Source organism: Scomber japonicus, chromosome 14, assembly GCF_027409825.1.
Source record: "Scomber japonicus isolate fScoJap1 chromosome 14, fScoJap1.pri, whole genome shotgun sequence".
NCBI classification, from domain to species: domain Eukaryota; kingdom Metazoa; phylum Chordata; class Actinopteri; order Scombriformes; family Scombridae; genus Scomber; species Scomber japonicus.
Window position 1 is genome coordinate 32,826,153 of NC_070591.1, and position 20,361 is coordinate 32,846,513.

The following is a 20,361-nucleotide window of genomic DNA, read 5'->3' on the forward strand; positions in this document are numbered from 1 at the left end:
TGTATACATACATAAAATTACCCACATACACATATATAGAAGTGCTAGATGTGGGAATAATATAACAATGTAAAGTAATACAACATAATAACCGTTAAGAAACCACAAAAACTAGATATTTTAAAAATCTCATTCATGCAGCCTGGAAATAAACTTTTTAAATAAAAAAATCCAATATGTTTCTTTCTTTTTCCTGAGGAAATTGACATTACCTCCTCTTTGGCTGAGCTTAATAACTTCTATACCTATAAAACATAGAGATGAGATATTTTTTCTGATTGAAATGTGTTGTAACAAGACTGGTTACATCATTCCTCTTAACAGAGCTCCTGTGTTCAGTGATACGCTGTTTAAAAGGGAATGACACATCTCACCTACTTCTATATTAGTGTTGCTGGACCTTTTTAGACTTTTTTAGCAAATTTACTTTCAAGTCAACCAGAGGTTTAAACACAAACATACAGACTCACAATGTATAATGTAGGCTTTACACTATCAGGATTTTTGGGGCTGATCACCGATCAGTGAGTTTAAATAAACCGATCACCGATCCGATCACGTCTTCTTTGTCCATGCTCTGTTTCTTAAACTCGGCATGCTCCTCCTCGTGTTCCCTATCCAGGTACATTTGTGGTGTTAAAATATTTTGCAGATGCTTCCCCACGAGGTACTTTAGTGTTGCACAGATGGCAAATAGCTTGTGTTTTATCTGTCTGCCCACAACACCCACGTTTGTTTGAATCCGACAGCTAATGATTCTTGAATCATTAGCTGTCGGATTCAAACAAACTTTATTGTCCTTCACATCATGACAGGGCTCAAAACTAACTGTCGGATTCAAACAAACATGTCGGTGGTGTGGAACTTCTTCAGAGTAAATGAGACAGATAAAACACAAGCCATCTGCAATCGATGCAACGGGAGCATCTGCAAAAATTTTAAACATGATGACATTGATCAGATCGGCGAATTAAGACATTACAGCCGATTTCACAAATTGCATAAAATGCTAAATATCGGCCGATCCGATATAGCCGATCAGATCGGCGTAAAGCCTAATATAATATAACCCTCACATTTATGTTATGTAATTATGATTTAAAAGCAGTTGGATCTTGCAGTTTTAAAGTCAGAAAACACTAAATTCACTCGCTCTTGTCAGCTTGTGATTGTGCGAACACTGTGCGAGCTTACTGTAGCTTACCATCTCCACTCATTACTTATCAGTCTTTGTAGTAGACTGAGAACTCACACAAATTGACATAAAACCATCCCTGACAACTTCATTGCTATTTATAGTCTTCCATTACTGTAGTGTTATTACTGTCACAGAGATACTTCACATGTCCAACTGTTAACTGTCCCTTGTCTTCTTCTGTCTTCACAAAACTAACTGATCCTCACTGCCAAGGCCTGTCAGGGCAAGGAGAGTGCAAATATTACCCTTTTAAATGTTGAAAGACATCAGACTCCATTTATGCAAACACAAATCAACAGGAAATTACATGGTGAGAACACTGCTTTCTCCTGCTCATTTGGTTACAGAATGGTCCTGCACACAATCTTGTTTAATGTGTCACATATATCTGTAATTCCAAAAAGGCCGCTGCATGTATGTGTGTGTATGTGTGTGTGTGTGTGTGTGTGTGTGTCAGCAAAGCACTTATTAATCTGTCCGTGGCCTTTTGCTGGCTTATGAAGTCCTGATTGTGTGTCATTGTTTTGGCTTCATTTATTTGAACACACACCCCGTAATCACGCTCGCAATACTGCTTTAAAAAAAGGCGAGCTGCCATTTTCATCATGGCGCTAACAAAGTGCATTTGAAATCACTCTGACTTCCCCTGAGCTCAGCCATCAGCGCTCACACAATACCAATCAGAGGGAAAAACTCTTGGCTTCAAAGCTTCAAGCTTGACTACATTAATAATATTAATAAAACAGCAAATTGAATGTGTGGGCTAAGAGGTGTGTGTGTGGGGGGGGTGTCTTGAAATCCACTAAAGACATCCGTCTTTGTCTCCGACTCTTGTTTCTCTTTTCATTATTGGCTCATTGAAAGTGAAGGCTAATGACAAAATAGCGTGCTAATTCCTGTAATTATGTGTGTTTGTCAGAAGAAATTTGCGAATGACAGCGCTCCTTTTTTCCCGATGCTTAAGCCAGTAGCTTCGGGGGTGGCATTGTTACTAACAAAGCATTTATAGACAGGTCATGAATTAGTGAGGTATAGATGTAGGTGGCAAAGGAAAAATAGCTCCCCTGAGGGAATGCTTGCACAACAAACTTAACCCCTGGGCATTAGCTTTCAATGTATTGTCTTCAAGAACAATTGAGCTCGAGCAGAAAGGTAAAAAAAATGCAGATGTGTGCTGTTGCAAAGTTGAGGAGGGAAAAGCAAGAAATGAGTGTCCAAAAACAAGGGCAGAACACTACATGTTACATTTGTTTTTCATGCAAAAGACAATGTTGAAAGCAGCAGAGAGAAACACTAGTATAAACCACGAAAAGGATTTTAAGGATTTCAATTGTTCGGCGCCTTCCTGAAGCTGTCACATGAAGGAAGGGTAAGTCTATTTGACCTCCATAATAAAACTATTTTGAATACCACAATATTTGATGACCTTCATAATAAATTGATTCAGCAGTAATATGGGAGTACACAAAGGAATCTATTATAGTGAGCAGGAGGGAGGATGAATAGAAACAGATGGTTCAGACTAGGGGTCAGGAGAGTCTTTTTAAAGCGAATACTGACTTTTTTGTGCTGGAGCTGTTTCTTGTTCGTATTCAGTGTTTTTAGGAGACAACTGATGCAGCGTTCTTGCAATCCATTCCCAGATGTTATTGCCATTTATTATTTGCTTGATTGGTCCCAGCAGAAAAGTTCATCTAGATTTAAGAAAGGTGGCCTTGGATTTGCTCAGATTTGGAGAACTCAGACTCTCTAGCAAAGGGAACTATTGTACTCTGACAACAAGACAAAGGACACATAACAGTGTGAAACAGGTCACCTCTGTTTGGGACTGTCCTTTAGAAGTTGGAGGTTGAACAGACTGAACCAACCAGTCATGCCTCATCCTTTAAGTTTTCTTTGGCTGTCTATGCTTTGTCCAAGTTTGTCTTCAAGTGTGGTGGTACTAGAATGAGGTGCTATACTCAGTAAGAACTCAATGAAACAACTCATAAAAAGGTAAGATATACACTATTTTGCAAGTGATTTATTGGGAGAGACAGTCCCAAACATGTCATGACACTGGACACTGTTCTAAAGAAGGCTGGAACCTGCATTGATATTACAGCCAGTACTCTATATACAGGCTCATTTGGAAGGAGTATATCAGTTCTGTCAGAAAAAGAGAAGAGTCGACCACAGATGAAACACATTCAGTGCAGGCCAGTGGTCTCCAGCCCTGCTCCTGGAGAGCTACTGTCCTGCATGTTTTAGGTATCTCCCCACTCTAACACACCTGATTCTAATAATGAACTCGTTATCAAGCAGCTAAAGCTTGTCATTGGTCTTGGCAGTGTAATAAGTACGCTCATGTGCCACTAAATCCAGTCGTGCCACCTCAGGACGACTCTATGGAGGAGTGCTTGTGTTTGAGCTGTGTTCCCTGCATCAACTCTTCCTCATATCAGCTGTATGTTGCCCTCAGTGGTTGGAGATGATTAGCCATAAATAGTAATAATAAGGTGAAGTTAATGTTCTGAGGGCAATTTGTCTTGGGCTACACAGAGCTGCAGTCAAGCAATGTATAACCATACAATACATAGTGGAAATAATACACAACTGACAGAATAGTGCAACGGTGCTGTAATGCAAAAATGTACTACAGTCAACTGTAAACACTGCAATAGATGTACAATACAGTAGTACATTAGTGGAAATGTGCTATAATCACTCACTAATGCATTAATGATCAATAAATACATGATCTCAAAAACAATACAGTGCTGTATTAATGTAAGAAGCGGTGCACATAACTGCAATATACTATTTCAATCAATCTTTATTTATATAGTGCCAAATCACAACAAAAGTTATCTCAAGGCACAGCAGGTCTACATCGTACCCTTTATACAGCTCTTTTCAAAACAAAGTTACAAAGTGCTTTACATGGTTGAACCAGGATTAAAACATTTCTGGATGAAGTGAGTAAAATCAGGTAGTTATAATAAATGTTGTTGTTGTAACCAAAGTTCAAGAGCAAGACCACACCCTGCTCGGTGCTTCACACTAATCCAAATCGCCTGTGCCTAACTAAGCCAATTACCTGTCTATAGGTCATATCTAGGTGTGTCTAACCATCTTTTCTCACTAGCCTCTCACCAAATCTCTCTCTCTTCTCACAGGGTGGCATAGGGGCTTAATGGTTAGCCTCACAGCAAGAAGGTTTGCATGTTCTCCCTGTGTCTGCATGGGTTTACGCCCAGTACTCCAGTTTCCTACCATGATCAAAGACAGGGATGTTTGGGTTAATGCTTCCGTCTCAGTAATTCTCATTCTCCCTCTTTCAGTACAGGACGTTCCCCCATCCTGAATCTTGACCCCTAGGTTCCTATGCTCTTACCACGTCACAACGCCAATCAGTGCCTGTTCATTCCCATACAATCGAGCCCTTTCATTCCTCCCTCTCAACTGCTACTATCCCTATGTCCTTGACCAGCCTCTGGCTCCTGATCAACCATCTTTGACACCCTCCTCTACTCTAATCATCCCACCACAATCGACGCCTCCCGAATCCTCTCACCAAACCCAATAAATGTTTCTTTTAAATACTGCACAAATAACATGATCTTTGTCAATGGATACAAAACTAAAATGGAATAAAATCTCCAACTACAAAGAAAAGAAAACGATAGTAATAATAGAACAGTGAAGAGAGGGTATAACAAGACCGATGTGATCTTGTCTTCTTGTTAAAAACCAAGCAGCTGCATTTTGTACCAGCTGAAGGCATGATATCTTTTTTGGCTTTAACTCCAAATACAACAAATTACAGTCATCTAACCAAGATGAAATAAAAGCATGAAGTGACCACACAGCAGCTGGAGCCTGGCCAACACAAACTGTTCATATTTCACTATTACCCCGACACCGTCTAGCAGGGGAGTGATCACGTGGCAGCTGGTGCTTTACCAACTATATTATATTTAATAGCTGGCATCAAGTTCTGTATCTAAATCCATTTTTTCAAGTTCATTATCAGCACCATGGCTGGATTATGCTGGCAGGGAGCAAAATGATATGTGGGCTTCTATTGACCACCTGTGTGTGTAGTAATTTCATTTAGGAACATGCATCGCTTCAAGACAGGCTCCTATCTTTAAACTTTTGTTTCAGCAATAATAGTAGTACAGATTCTTATACACATTTCTTTTTCTAGTTGGTTATCCAGCTTTAGTCAGTGCTGTGTTTTCTAATGTTTCTCTGTAAAAATCACCACAGGTCTGGTGTGCCACAGCCTTGCATAATAATAACTCTATTTTTATTGTTCATCTGAGCTCCTCACAGGTGGATTCATCAACGTCAAATTCCTGATGGGCTTCCAGGCCCCATGACATCCAAGTCCTTGTAGGCATTTGGGTCCCATAATGTCCAGGTCCTGATATATGGGCCATACCTGCTGCTGATGTCACCTTATTATTCCCGCTCGTATTATTTTCAATGTTGTTTGTTACTGTGTCTTATATTATTTTTGTTGGTTTTATGTCATTTGAAGTGACATTTGCACCATTTTTTTAACCAAAAGTAAGACTGAATGCTCCTGAAAATGTCAAATGGTGTAACGACAAAAGAATGTAAAATATGAAATATTTGTATCCACCTACGGTGTATTTAAAGGTATAGTAAGCAATGTGGGAGAAAACGAGGAGAAAAGTTGTTGATGTTTGAGTGAAAACCAAAACACCCCCCCACCTCCCCCTCCCTTCGTGCTCCTTCTAGGGCTTGTTTTATACAGTCAATGCTCCACCCCAAGTTCATGGACGTGCATTGTCATGGTAACGGACATAACCACTGCGCAAGCTGACCAACATGGCTAGCCTGGCTAACATCAGACTGCGTCTCAATCTCATGTGAGATTATTGTGATAGCAAACCTGTGTTTATATGTCTTCATGACTGTAAACACTTTGAAAGCAGTGAACAAACACCAGATACACAGCAGCTACGTTGTAGGTTACGTTAGCACATTGCTAACGTTAGCTGCGAAGCTAATGTGCAGAGCGTCAAACAGCTGTAGTAACAACTCTGCTACTTTACAGCTAGCATCACAACAACAACAGCATGACTAACTAGACAGTGAGCTGAATGTCAGCAGGTAACGTTACAGTTTATGTGAAGCAGAGCTGATGTTACTCACCTGTCCGGCAGAGCAGCGTCCACCTTCACTCTCCGCTCCTCCGTCGGTTCTCCGTCTGTCCCTCCACCGGGTCTTCGTTGGTCCATCCGGCGCTATAAAACCACACTGATGTGTCCGCGGGTCCTTGTCTGGTCAAAGTGCTTCTTTTATATTAAATGTTCTTCTAACTTTGTCCTCTCTGGATGTTTCTTGGTCACCTCTCCTTCTCCACTATGTTTGTACCAGACGTTTCTCGCTCCGACTGCGTACACTACGTAACCTCCCCCGCCCCCCTCTGTCTGACCGTGAACGCGCATGAACGCTCCCTGTCTCTGATTGGCTGGAGCATTGTTGTGTTGGCTTGCTCTGAGCCACATGTTTATCAACTCAATCTCAGAGCCGGACAGATGCCAAACTAGTTGAGGCGTTTTATTGAGAATTTAGCGTTTTTAAGCAAATTTATTATTTGGTACAAACAAAGTTTTTATGGTTACACCACTTAGACATTTTTGTCATAATCATCTAATATATTCTCTCAATATGGATAAAAAGCAGAAATTTTATTCTGGGTCCACAAAAAAAGAATGTGTGTAAGGTATTCATATGTTTATTTAAACATTTTAACCCTTTTAAATTACACTAAACTATGTGGACACAAAAAAAACTCATGGCATGATCTTCTCCTGAAAATTATGATGTTGATGATGATGATGATGACTTTTTTGAGATACAGACATACAACATAAAAACTTGTATCAAGAAAGGTGACAATTTAACAATGGACAGAATATGATAGTGAGAGCGGTTATGATGTTGCATTACTTAATTGCTCCAGTAAGAATAAATAATAAGTCATTTTTAAATGATTTCAAACTGGTGGAATTTCTAATAAAATCAGGTAAACAGTTTCAACAGACAGGACCATGGAATCTGATTGAATTCGAAGTGAAATAGATGTTGAAAACTGGGAGTAGAATGTGAATAGATTGAAAAATAAAACAACATAACAAAATGGTTTAATCAAAGATGGGGAGGATCCACAGATATTTGAACAAACAAGATAGTGTCTAATCGCCAAGTACTTCTCACATCTTCAACCTTCCCTACCATGCGTACTATGTTAAATTAATTAATATTTTGTATTTAATTTCTCTCTATGCCTCTCCTCAATTGGGTTTCTTCTGAGTAAAATATATAGAGGGACAAGGGTCTAGTGGTTTCTACTGCTGTCTGCCAGTGTGTTTTCTGACACCGCCACAAGGAGTCAGCAAAGTCAGAATTTTAGATCTACACATAGAAGCTTGTAGATTAAAATATATGCACAGCACCATTCACATTTTACAGATATGCTTGGTTGCTGGCAACATGTTTTAAACTAGTTTTAGTACAGCAGTGTTCTGTCTCATTGTCTCTCATAAGCATGGACACTGTTACACAGAGCTGGAGCTGCAGTGAGTGTACATCATATTCAACAGACTGAGAAGACACCAAATTTAGTTTGGACTATCCCACTGTCCTTAGTCTGTCTCATTCAGTCAGTATCAGCATGTATGTGTGTGTGTGAGTGTGTGTGTGTGTGTGTGTGTGTGTGTGTGTGTGTAGGTGGGTGAGGGTGTAAGCATGTGTGCATGTTAAGTGCTCCGGCGTACCTTTACACCTGAACACTTAAGAAGGTTACACAAATATTCAATTCAAACAAACAAATTTTACTGAACTTACATTCTGTCTGTTTTCGACTGAGTGAAGCTTTAAAAAGCGCAGAGCGTGTCAAGCTCCCTGTTATCGTCCCATGATTTCATTGGTTAGCCTTGCAGCTTTGAACCCTGCCATTAGCTGGAAGAGAGCGTGTATGTGGGAGGGCAGCCGAACCGGCAACTAAAGGGCCACTTGGAGAGTTTGGGTCCCTTCAGATTGCCGTAGCAACTACTCTACTTCATAGCTATTTGAGGGAAATCGGCCACACCTAACCAACCCTCTCACTCTGTCTCCATAGTCCCCTTAGCCTAACCCTAACACACACACACACACACACACACACACACACACACACACACACACACACCTCACATCCAAGCTAAAAACAACCTTGCCCTGTGAAGGGTTGAGTGGCTCTCTACCACCACTTCTGTAAGAATAATACACTCATTGCGTAAATGTATTCTGGTTACTGAATAAGTGGCTGTGTTTAGTTTCATATTCCTCTGGGTGAATCACTGGTGGGGGTGTGTGAGGGGGAACTAAAAGAAAAACCTGTGAATTTAATGGAAAATGGCTCTAGGATGAGAGTTATTGTAACCTACAGCAAAGCAGAAACAACACAGAGCGATTTTTTTTCTTTTTTCTTCAGAACAGAAGCTTTGCAGTTATTTCATCTGCCAACATCATTACTAACTGTTCCAATGAAGCAGTGACTGTGTGCAAATGATGGCTAACAAGAAGGGAGGTAAAGAACAGAACACAGCTGTAAACAGTAGAAAATGAACCTAGCTTCATGCTAGCTGTAAAGATGTGCTCAGGTTTCTTTGCACAGGTGCTATTTATTCTGAAAATGTTCTTCACTAACTAACTAACTAACTAACTAGATAATAAACAAGAAGCAAACTGAGATATTGTAGGCTACACATTATTTTAGCAATGCAGTCATCTTTAGTCTTATTCTATGCTTCCTCTTGATGTCCAAACCATGACAATCTATTCATATTTCTGTTTAAGAACATTTAACAACATCCCTGTTAATTTAAGAAAATGAAAATAGACACTGGGATTCATTACAGTTGGTGCTTTAAACTGTGTGAACAATGTTATGTCAAAAACTAGCATATTAGCAAATATCAAATATCAAACTATCTTGATGTCTTGCTAGCAAGCTACCCCTTTTAAAACTGCAATAATAACATGACACCATATTGATAATTCATCTATGACATTTTGGTAGATGTTGGTTTGCCAAATTCCTTTTTAAGGACAACTAGAAATTGTGAAATATCAGTGATACAAACGGAAAAACAAAGGAGGAGTGTGTTCCCTCCAAAAGCCCACTCACTCACTCACTCACTCACTCTCTCACTCTCTGTGTGCATTATTGTACATGGAGACACTTAGATTTAGATACCAACTACACACAGGTGATGTATGAGTAAAACAAGTGTGTGGAATCAGTCATTAATGCTGTGACCTTCTAACAACCGTCAACTGGTATTGAGCAGGAATGATACTGTATTTCTTGTTTCATACTTACTACCATTATAATATTTCTATCTTCTTTTTTTTGGCATCCTATATTAAAATACTGAAAATGGACTCCCAGTGTAAAAGAAGAAAATCTGAAGCTAACTGCTCATTGAATCCACTTGATGGCAGCAGTGCCTCATCACCTGTTCAAACTCCAGTCCACAATCCAGATGCTGTTACAGATTTTATTATAAGATCTGTTTTGATGTTATAATTAAATTATACTCATTGGGATCCAGTATGGGAGGTTTAGACTTTAAGACTGGATAGCTGAGACCTATTTAGTTCTGGACCATCATTAAAATCATTCATGCAAGCAGCATTGGATATCAATATTTTTTCCTGAATTTGAGGATGTTATGGTGTGATATTTTGCAAGTTACAATAGCTCTCATATTCACTATATTTGGCCCCACATATACACACATTAAAATATATTCATTCAACAGAATTGTTTATTGTTTTACAGCATATAAAAACCTCATTGTGTCTGATATGTTTTTCCCCTACAAAAAGTTTTTTCCCCCCTTAAAATCCTTAAAAACAGCCGGGGCGATTGTTCACTAATTGGAAGATTGGCAGTTCGATTCCTGGCTCCTCCAGTCCACATATCGATGTGTCCTTGGGCAAGATACTTAACCCCCAATTTCTCCTGATGGCTCCTTGAACAGTGTATGAATGTGTGAGTGAATGTTGGTTTCCTCCTGATGAGAAGAATGGCACCCTGTGTAGCAGCCCGTCATCAGTGTATGAATGTGTGTGTGAATGTGAATGTCACTTGTAGTGTAAAAGCACTTGTTGAGTGGTTGACAAACTAGAAAAGCGCTATATAAGTACAATCCTTTTACCATTTACTCCTTCTCCCTCATTGATCTATAAATATGCAGATATTGTTCATTTTAAAAGGTTAACTATTGCACCAAGCTGTATTTTACTTCACTGAAAAGTCAATTCTCAGTATATGTGAACTGGAGATTCAAAGTTTCCACATCACAGTTGTGTAAGTTACATACTGCACCAGGATTTGTAGGTCCACGTGTTAAAGTGAGATTCCAGGTGAGCACAGAGAAACTTTCCACCTTCAGCAGATGAATGTGGAAACAAACTTAAGACATCCAACTGAAGGAACAAGAAGGAAAACATATATTTGACTGGAGGAGGACTTTAAGGACTAAGTTTTCCTTCATGGAATGAAAAAGAATCTCACTTGTACTTCTTGTCTTTTGTTTTCTGGGGGAAAGAGGACCTGGACTCATGACCTCAGTATATCCGAAATTGTGCCAAAGTAAAAGTAAGACGTCACACAAATGACTGTTCTTTGAAATACACATACATTTTTATTGGTGACAGTCTGACAGTGAATACCTGGCATTGATCAAAATACACCCATTACTGTGTGAAAATTGCAAGAGAACAAGACATTTAAGTAACTCAAGATAAAAAAACAGAACAAAAAAACAAAAACAAAAAAAATTCCTTAGCATCATCAATAAAAGACTAAAAGAACATTGTGCACACTGTGTTGCGTTCCAAAGTGGCTGAGATGATCATAACTACAAGCTCAATCATTTTAGCTGTAAAATTCTCTGTATTTACTGTATAGTCTAGATAGTGTTAAGCAGATACTTTTTTTTTTTTTTACATGATGCAAGCTGGTTAGACTGCTACCTCGAATCACATCCACTGAACCGCTTCAAACTGATCGACATCTCTGCTGAAAAGTCAGATGCTGCAAGCTAATGTTGGCGAAACACATCTTCATATCATTTTAATCATAGCTTTATGTATAAAGTTGCTACATAACTGTATACTGTGCGTCACATAATACTGAAGGTTGCACAGAATACATTATAATTATCTAACCGAGGAAACAATAGGAATATGTTAAATTCTTCCTCTCCATATTCAACCTGTGGGAATACTGAGACATGTAGAGGAAATCAAAGGTTAGTTATCAGTTAAGTATGTGAAGTGCTGCCCTGTAATGGTAGTTTATGAGCTGCCGTCAGTTATGAGCATCATCTGCATCAGCTCAGAAAGCAGCAGCCATCTAACCATTCTCCAACACCAACAAGGCTGAGGAAGACACTACCATCACCATCATCATCATCATCATCATCATCAGTGGTAAACCTTGATTTCTGTGTATTAGTAATAGCAATCAACTTGTTGATGGTCATTCCTATGTGACACATGCGAAACGTGCATTGCAGAGAAAGAGTGCTTGAGGACAGCCGAGTGCGCCTTTGTAGAAGCTTGTGCGACTTTGTACATTGACACTGAAAAAGCGAGACGAGCCTTGATTCATAATCAAATAAAGAATCTAAGAAAATGGCTTTCAAAACTGGCTATAAGATCAGATTACTAAGATATAAAGATCTTGGAAACACTATATAGCACACTTACTAATATATCTTTGCAAGAGCTGTTGATCAATACCAATGACTCAACGATTACTCTGCCTTTTTCTTGAGCAAAACAAGCAAACGACCGTCAGAAGGTTTAATATCCTTCCGGTGTTTATCGTAGTGATATGTTGTCTCTTTATGGTATGTTTTCATTGTCTATCTTGAGCTAATCAGCTAGCTTAGAGACTTGTGGAAAGTCTTGTAAACACAATCTGCCTCTTTGAGTTGTGTAAGGATGATCTGGCGTTGTGGTTGGGTATTTGGCTGCCACAGCAGGTGGGAGGCACAGAATTCTGTATGAAATATCGGGAACAAGCTAACAACATCATTTATAACAGCAACATTTTGGCCAAAATTTGAATGGAATTGGTGGATTCCCCTCAAGCAACAGAATTCATTTGTGCAGTACTTCATGTTTAGTTCAAGTCTGAAGGCCTTGATATGCTTCAAACGCTTTTTAGATCATCAAACAGCAGTTTGTGTGGCTTTCGGAAACAGATGGTCTGATAATCAAGCTAACATTACACAGCAATTACTTCAGTCACATTTCATCTCCTCATGTGCAGCACCATGAAGGCCTTGGATGAAAGTCTGCCCACTGAGATTTGGGAGGCAGTGGCCTAGTTAGTTAGAAGCATAATGAGGTCTTGACACCTAAATAAGCGCTGCTGGCCTAAACCAAACCATAGACAGCTCTGACCTTCCAAGGAAAAATGTATAAATCCTAAATGAATGCACCAAGAGATTAATGTCACATTAATGTCCCTTTAACTCCACCTGTGTTTTCACAAGCATGTAAGATGATTGTAGAACATTCAGATGATATGAATTTACCATCAGAGCGTTGCTCAGTGATGACGTCGGAAGACACACTGACATGTAAAGCTCATTAGATCATTAGGAGACGGAATACACAGTATGCTCTGATGGGGTCAGTGAATCTTGACATCGCAGGTTATACATACTAGGCACTCTTAATTAAGACATTAAAACTTTTCTTAATCATCTGGAATTATGACTTTCAATCGTGTGGTTATTGCTGACTATGCTTCAGTCTCTATCACAGAAATAACACTAAAATTAATGCCGTAAGTTCTTAGCAGTGTTTACTCGATGGATATGTAATGTCGTATTATATCGTGATGAAATCTTTACAGAACTTACTGTAAGAAGGATGATTTGAAAAGGGGACAGGACACATTCAGAGACTGCTACCATTTTAAAGACTAACTGACAGTAGACAGAGTTGTTTATTGAAATGGTCTTTTAAGGACGGAGGTATTCAAGTTTCTTCTGTGATTGCAAAATAAAGGAACAGACAGGCGACACATCCAATCTCTAACTCTGAATGAACACAGCAGGCAAACCTGCCTCGGCCTCTCATATGCTATGGCTGATGAGAGAAAAAAATGTAGAGAGATGTACATGTGAAAGCATCACACACACACACACACACACACACACACACACACACAAACGCACACATACTCTTGGCTCTAAAGCTGCTGAAACAATGCTAAAAATCTGTACAATATTTAAATACTGTATTTACAGAAATAAACACTTTATTGTTTGTCTCAACTGGCCTGCACCTTTGTGCAGAATCACACCTGGATTTAAAATATTCACGTGGGCAAGAGGCATTTTGTCCAAATGCAATAATCGGAAGCATAAACAAATAAAGGCAACAATTAATTAAGCGCATTTGATGGCTGTACTTGCTTTTCAGATTGTTTCACATTCTTGGATTCAGATTTAATTGTGGATAGCCTTTATGGAACATACTGGTGGTTTTGCATGATTTGGCATATTGATTAAAATCTTGATACTTGACATTATTGCTAGCCATTCTTCAAAGCATACAATCATCCATACATATTATTCAGACAGATTTATTTCCTTCCAAGCTAAGGCTCTGCATCAGAATGTGCAATATTTACAGATCCTAACAGAGCTAGTTAGGCTAACAGCAAATTGTTCGAACAAGTTAAAAAACTAAGCTAACTGTATGCAACTGTTTAGCCTAGTAAGCTGCATATTTTGACACAGCACTAACCTATATTGTGGATCAAATAACTATATGTAATGTGGAAGGGGTTGTTCATAGAGACAAACCCACAGAGAATTAGCATTTTACTGTATGTCTCCTCCACTCTACCGAGGGTTTTTAGCATTTTTCAGCTCATTGTTTTGGTTTTACGGCCTGCAAATTGCTGTGCTATTATTATTTTAAAAGAATGCTATTTTAAGCAGAAAAACTCCAACATCAAACTGCAGACACACAATGTTACTGACTAGCTAGTGAACATAGTGGAGCATATAGCAGCTAAAGAGCAAAGTAGCTAAGGCTATGGTGGAGACCAAATTAGAGCCAGGTGGACACAAATGTGACTCCAAATGAATGTTAATGTTGTGTTTGCTAAACTAACATTGACTACATTAACATTAACCATATCAACTTCATACATTATTTGAATTTATAATATGTTGTTGTAAGTGTTGTGTTGCTTGTTTTGCTGTACTCATAGCCAGCTGCTGGTCAACCCATAGCCAGAATGTTTTACACAGCTATCCACAGCTCATAACGCTAATAGCTAATATGAATAAGCTAAAAACGTAAGCCAACTGTATGAAATGGTTTTTCCTAGTTCTTGTAGACTTTCAAGCTGAGACCAACTGAAACCAACCGAGACCAAAAAACTGAATCATATAAATGCTAACGTCAATGGATTACTATTGCTAATTATTGTCTAGGATCTAGAAACTCAATCTAAAATCATATGCTATGTTTTGAAAAATGGTTGGCAGCAGTGTTAAGTATACACAGTTACTAGTTAAAAGTCTGAATCATGCAAATCCACTGTACGGTTCTCACAACTGTGTAGTGAAGTGGAACTGTATGTCATACTTAGTGAATACTTGCCAACAAAGCTTCATGGCATTTAATTCTATCCTTCTGAGCTTCTATCACATAAAACAGTTTTGTAGTGCACATAATATACCATATGGAACAATTACATTGCATAAATCAGCATCATTAACAATCTGTTGTAATCTGACTGAAAACGTTAAAGAAACTGAATAGAGTAAAGACATATTCTGAATGTGTATTTGTGTATAATGTGTGTTTGTGTGGTTATATGATAGTGTATGTCTGTGTTTTTCTGGCTTTGAAGGTTTGAAAAGCTGTAATACATTATGGCTGAGAAGTGATGAAGCATTAACAGTGAGTAAGCCTTTACCTTTCATGTCAGGAGCTCTTAAACTCGACTCAACAAAGCTATATCCTCAGCATGGGGTATATGAGTTTGTGGTGTGTGGACACTATGGAGTGAAGTGACTGACCTAAAACACAACACACTCATCCAGGCTGCCTCATCCTTTTCCACACTGTAACATGGATTCTACAGTTGACTTTGAGCCTGATTTAAGGTGAAGTCTGAACACTTTCACAAAAACCATCTACCATTCAAACTAAATTGAGAGTGACTGAGTCTTGAGATTCATTAACTTTAACCACTTTCCAGTATATATCCCCAGCTTGTTGTGTGTGTTTGTTTGTGTATGTGTGTAAGCTGTATATTTCAATTTCCCTTGCTTCCTATAATTCTGTTACATTATCTCTCCTGTTCTCTACTTAATGGCTTAGGAAGTCAATACTAGCTTTGACTGTGCGTCCGGTAGACACATCCACTGCCATGGCACGAATCTCCGTATCACCAAACTGCATGAGCGTCTGGATCTCACGGCGTGGCGCTGTGCTTTCCGTTCCACTCACATCCAAGCGAAGTGACCCACACTTCTTGACGCCGTGCTCGCTGATGAAGCCCACACTCTCCTTCTCAGAGCAGTAGACATGGATGACGATAACCTGCTGGGAGGGTTTGGCCGGTGTGTAGCTCCGCTTCACCATCTCACCCAGCGCTACAGACTGGTCGGCAGAGATAAAGGTGTCAAAGACGTCGGTGCACCAGCGCGTGCCATCCTTCACTAGCAGCTTCTCTGGTGGGTGCTTGCCCTCCACGAAACGATTGAGGACGCCTACACCATATGTTAGGGGAGAGCGGCGGACTTTAATGATACTGGGGTCCAGGCCGAACAGCACAGCACCTTTCAGGATGGTGAGGCCTACGTCATGGGGGATAATGATGCGGCTGCGGCCCTGGAGCATGTTCTGGACAGCATGCTGTAGCAGAGGCGACTCAGCAAAACCTCCCACTAAGAAGAGGAACTTAATGTCGCTCACCTCTGGCTTATCGAAGAGCTCATCTGGAGGACAAAAACAGACTCTGAATGAACAAAACAACCAATTGTTACGAGTACATATAGTAAACTGTGATCTCCTGGGCTAGCTGAAGAACCAGCTCGCAACTCTGTCCAAAGTTCTACCAAAGTTCTACCAGCACCTCTAAAGGTCAATAATTAAAATGTTGTTGAGTCCATACACAAATAGAAATGTACAAAGAACAGTTTGTTTTATTAGAGTTACGTACTGGAACCTTTTTCTAGACAAACGAGAATTTATCTGTCCAGATTTTAGTTAGTGAAGTAGTTTAGGTTGAGGTCTAGGTACAGGCACATTGGTACCAGACTTCACAATCTCACCTTGGTGACAAGACTGATTTTTGTTCTTGAACAAATACTGTAGTTCCACCACCTACTGTAACTCCCCCGTGAGCTACAAATCGTCATTGTTACATTTTTGTTTGTGTACAGATCAAACAAACAAGATATAATGTGTTAATAAGTGAGCTTTGGAGGTGTTGGTAGGTGTACGTTTTCACTGTGGACAGACACAGACTAACTATTTCCAGTCTTTATGCCAAACTAGTCTAGTAACATCCTAAACTTCTCAAAATGTTGAACTATATCTTTGATAGAAGTTAAAGAATTCCACAGACTGAGTTGCTATGGACTACCAGCATTGGTTCTAGATGACGATATTAAAAGATGAGGCTGTAGATGTTGTTACTTTGACTGCTATTTCTTCTCATTGTGCTGCATTTTCCTTACAAAACATTGTGCTTTCTACTGTGAATAGACTGATTTTATGTGTTTTAAGTTACTGACTTCATAAAGGAAAGCAAAACAAGTCGCAAACAATCTGAGCGAACCAATCCAAAAACCAGTTGATCCTAAACTAATATGACATACTTTTCCTTGGTTAAGGAATCTAATTATGTATTTTTGCTGGTTTCAGAGAGACCCACTCAACCCTCAACCCTCAACCCCCTTTAACAGAAAACAGACTAACAAAAAAAAAACTTTCCTCAGAACAACATGGGTTCAAACTGGTACTGTGCTGGATTGAGGTTGCTCGTACCTTGTGTAAACATTTTGAGAAATGTAGTACTTTATAAGATATAGACAGGACCTGTGCCATATAGGGAACGTCATGATAAGATATGTGTGTGTTGAAGTGTTTGAAGAAATGAGGTGTAGCTTACTGAGGTGTTGAATGATGTGGTCTATGGTGGGCTTGAAGAGGGAATTCATAGCATCTGGATTCATCCTAAGCATCCCCTGAGATGACCATTTAACAAAGTCCACACTGTAGAGAGGAGATGAGAGGAGAGGAGAGGAGAGGAGAGGAGAGGAGAGGAGAGGAGAGGAGAGGAGAGGAGAGAAGAGGAGAGGACAGGAGAGAAGAGAAGAGAAGAGAAGAGGAGAGGAGAGGAGAGGAGAGGAGAGAAGAGGAAAGAAGAGGAGAGGAGGGAATCAGTTTCATGTAGTGTAAAATGACTTCATCTGCACTTAAAGCAGGGTGATAAATGTAAGGTACACTTTATTGATCCCACTAGGGGCAAATTCAAAATTGACAAACAGTACCCTTGTAATGGTGACAGGATAAAAAATAAAATAAAATCAAATCAAATAAAATATACATTAAACAATCTTTAAAATAATCTGTAATTATATACATTTAGAATATACATAAATTATTTATACTATATTCAAGTGTACAGTGTTCCTGGTATTAAACAGTAAGGACAGCCTCAGTCTTATTAGTGGGAGTGGGAGTTAATGGGAGCTGTGGTGTTCTACAGTCTGATGGCTGATGGTATGAAATATATTATATTATATATTGTTAAATCATACATAGAATGAAAATCAAACAGATAATCAATGCAATTAATTGTGCTTCATTGTTATACATTTAAAACTGACATAGCCCTTTAGTTTGTAGTTTTCAGTTACAATTTGCTTGATAACATAATGCTCATCTGATCATATTAGTATGAATTAATGCCTTAGTTCTGTCTCATCTAAACTACTGCCCAATAATTTGGTCCAGTGCCTCAAAAAAGGACCTTTTTAAACTCCAGCTGACTCAGAACAGGGCAGCACACCTTGCTCTGAGGTGCTCTATGAGAGAAAGTGTCAGGAATATGCATAGAAGACTCGCATGGATGCTGGTGGAGGAGAGACTGGTTTATGGTCTTATTATGTTTTTGAGAAAGACTTATGTGTCACATAAACCTTTTTCTTTTTTTTCAGAACTTCAACTGACAAATGTGAAACATGGTTATAGTACTAGACAGGCCTCAGGAAACAACTTCACCTTGCCTTTACCTAGAAGTAATGCACTCAAAAGGTCAGTTATGTATAGAGCTGTAGCTCACTGGAACAGTCTCCCCCCACACGTAATTACAACCACTGGAATGTCGAGTTTTAAAGTCAAACTGAGAGAAGCCGTGCTTAGTTATAATATTTAGTTGCAATAGCCTTCTACTAAATTAGGAAGTCATGTTGATACATCTGCGTTGAACAGCTTGGTGCATTTTGTGCTTCAGGTTGCCTCGTGTATACGCTTCTGTAATCATGTAACTCTTTTATTACATTACATTTACATATTACATTTACATTGCATTCTTTAATATATTTCTGTGGTCATGTTGACTCGGGTTGAATGGTGTTGTGTAATTCTTTGTATAAATGATGTAATTGTTGTAATAATTGCTTGATTTAATGTGGACCCCAGGAAGAATAGTCTTCATTTCTATGAAGACTAATGGGGATCCAAAAGATACAATAAAACAATAAAACTAAGGAAAATTCCTTATATGGTTAAAACTACTTGGTAATAAACCTTTTTCTGATTTTGAAATCAAATGTTTCTTCTCAAGACATACTATAGATGAAAGTACTGGTCCATTATGAATGCAGCGTATTGATTCACTTCACTTACAGTAGTGGCTGTAACATTTAAGGGTATAGCCTTTCACAATGTCTACACCTTTATGTCTGGACACAACCACCATGGGAATCTACGCGGTTAGACAGGATCAGTCAGTAAATATTGATGAGGTGTAGATCCAAATGATTAGAACTGTAAACCTGCACAGCTTCTAATGTATTCAGAAAGTGATTTTGGTGGTTAGATAAAGAGAAATGTAGTGTTTCCTGTTAGAATACTTATCATATCACTGTATGTCTGATGCAGTGTGCCTATAAATCATGAGTCCTGTTCTGATCCCATGTGTGTGATTGTACAGTATGTTAATATGTGACTCATGTAAGTGAGTGAGGGTGCTAATGTTGCCCCCCCACTCCCTAAGCCTTTCCAGCACAATAAGAGAGACTGAGCACTTCCAGTTAGGCGTCACAGTAGTCTGAGAGCCAGATGGAGGCTCCAGTTACAGCCTTATAAATATCTTTTAATGTCCCTCACTGCTGGATTATGAAAATCCACACAGACATGAGACAAGGCCATTAAGATCTAGACTCCATGGGGGTCCCACAAGTCAGTCGTTATAGCGCTCTAATGGCTGGAGGTGAAAAGTTAGATCACCATTAATATTGTGTCTGTCTGGCACTGAGATTTAATGCTGTTATGTTTTAGAAATATTTCCAGCTTGTGATATCCTGAAAAGAGGTTAAAGCAACAAGATAAAACATGTTAGAGATGTAGACCCCCCCCCTCTTTTTTTACAGCATTTTTTTGTTACTATTTAGTTTTATTCTGTATTTATATCTTTCCATGGCTACTGGTAAATAAATATACAACAGGCAGAATGTTTCTGTCTGCAGGTGTTTGAGATCCAGACATGTGACTTCACTCACTTGCTTTTGCGCAGGGCGTGTTCCACACTGTGGCCCCTGAACTTCTTGTAGTAGTCAATGAAGGAGAAGGGCAGGTTAATATTGAGGGGGTTGGTCCTGTCAGGGGCTGCTGCCCTCTTCCGAGACTCAAACGCAATCATGAGGTCCACCCAAGCAGCCGGCCTCTTGATCTTGAACTGGTCGATGAAATCCTGACCAAAGATCTGACACAGCAGCTTCTCAAATTCATAGTCGATCCCGATAGAGCCGTAGGGACCGCCTGGGAAAAGAGTGGATTGTGATCGTGAATAAAAATTAAACAAGTTGTATAAA

General features: G+C 39.2%; 1 protein-coding gene across 1 annotated transcript in view; it reads right to left on the reverse strand.

Moving 5' to 3' along the window:
* Positions 1-15,622: 15,622 nt before the first annotated feature.
* Positions 15,623-20,361, reverse strand: part of hspa12a (heat shock protein 12A) — a 32,268-nt gene continuing 27,529 nt past the window's right edge. Inside the window, exons 10-12 of the mRNA XM_053332817.1 lie at positions 20,050-20,308; positions 17,433-17,536; positions 15,623-16,254 (exon numbers count right to left, since the gene is read on the reverse strand). Coding sequence (XP_053188792.1) covers positions 15,623-16,254; positions 17,433-17,536; positions 20,050-20,308 — 995 coding nt within the window. The remainder of the gene's footprint in view (positions 16,255-17,432; positions 17,537-20,049; positions 20,309-20,361) is intronic.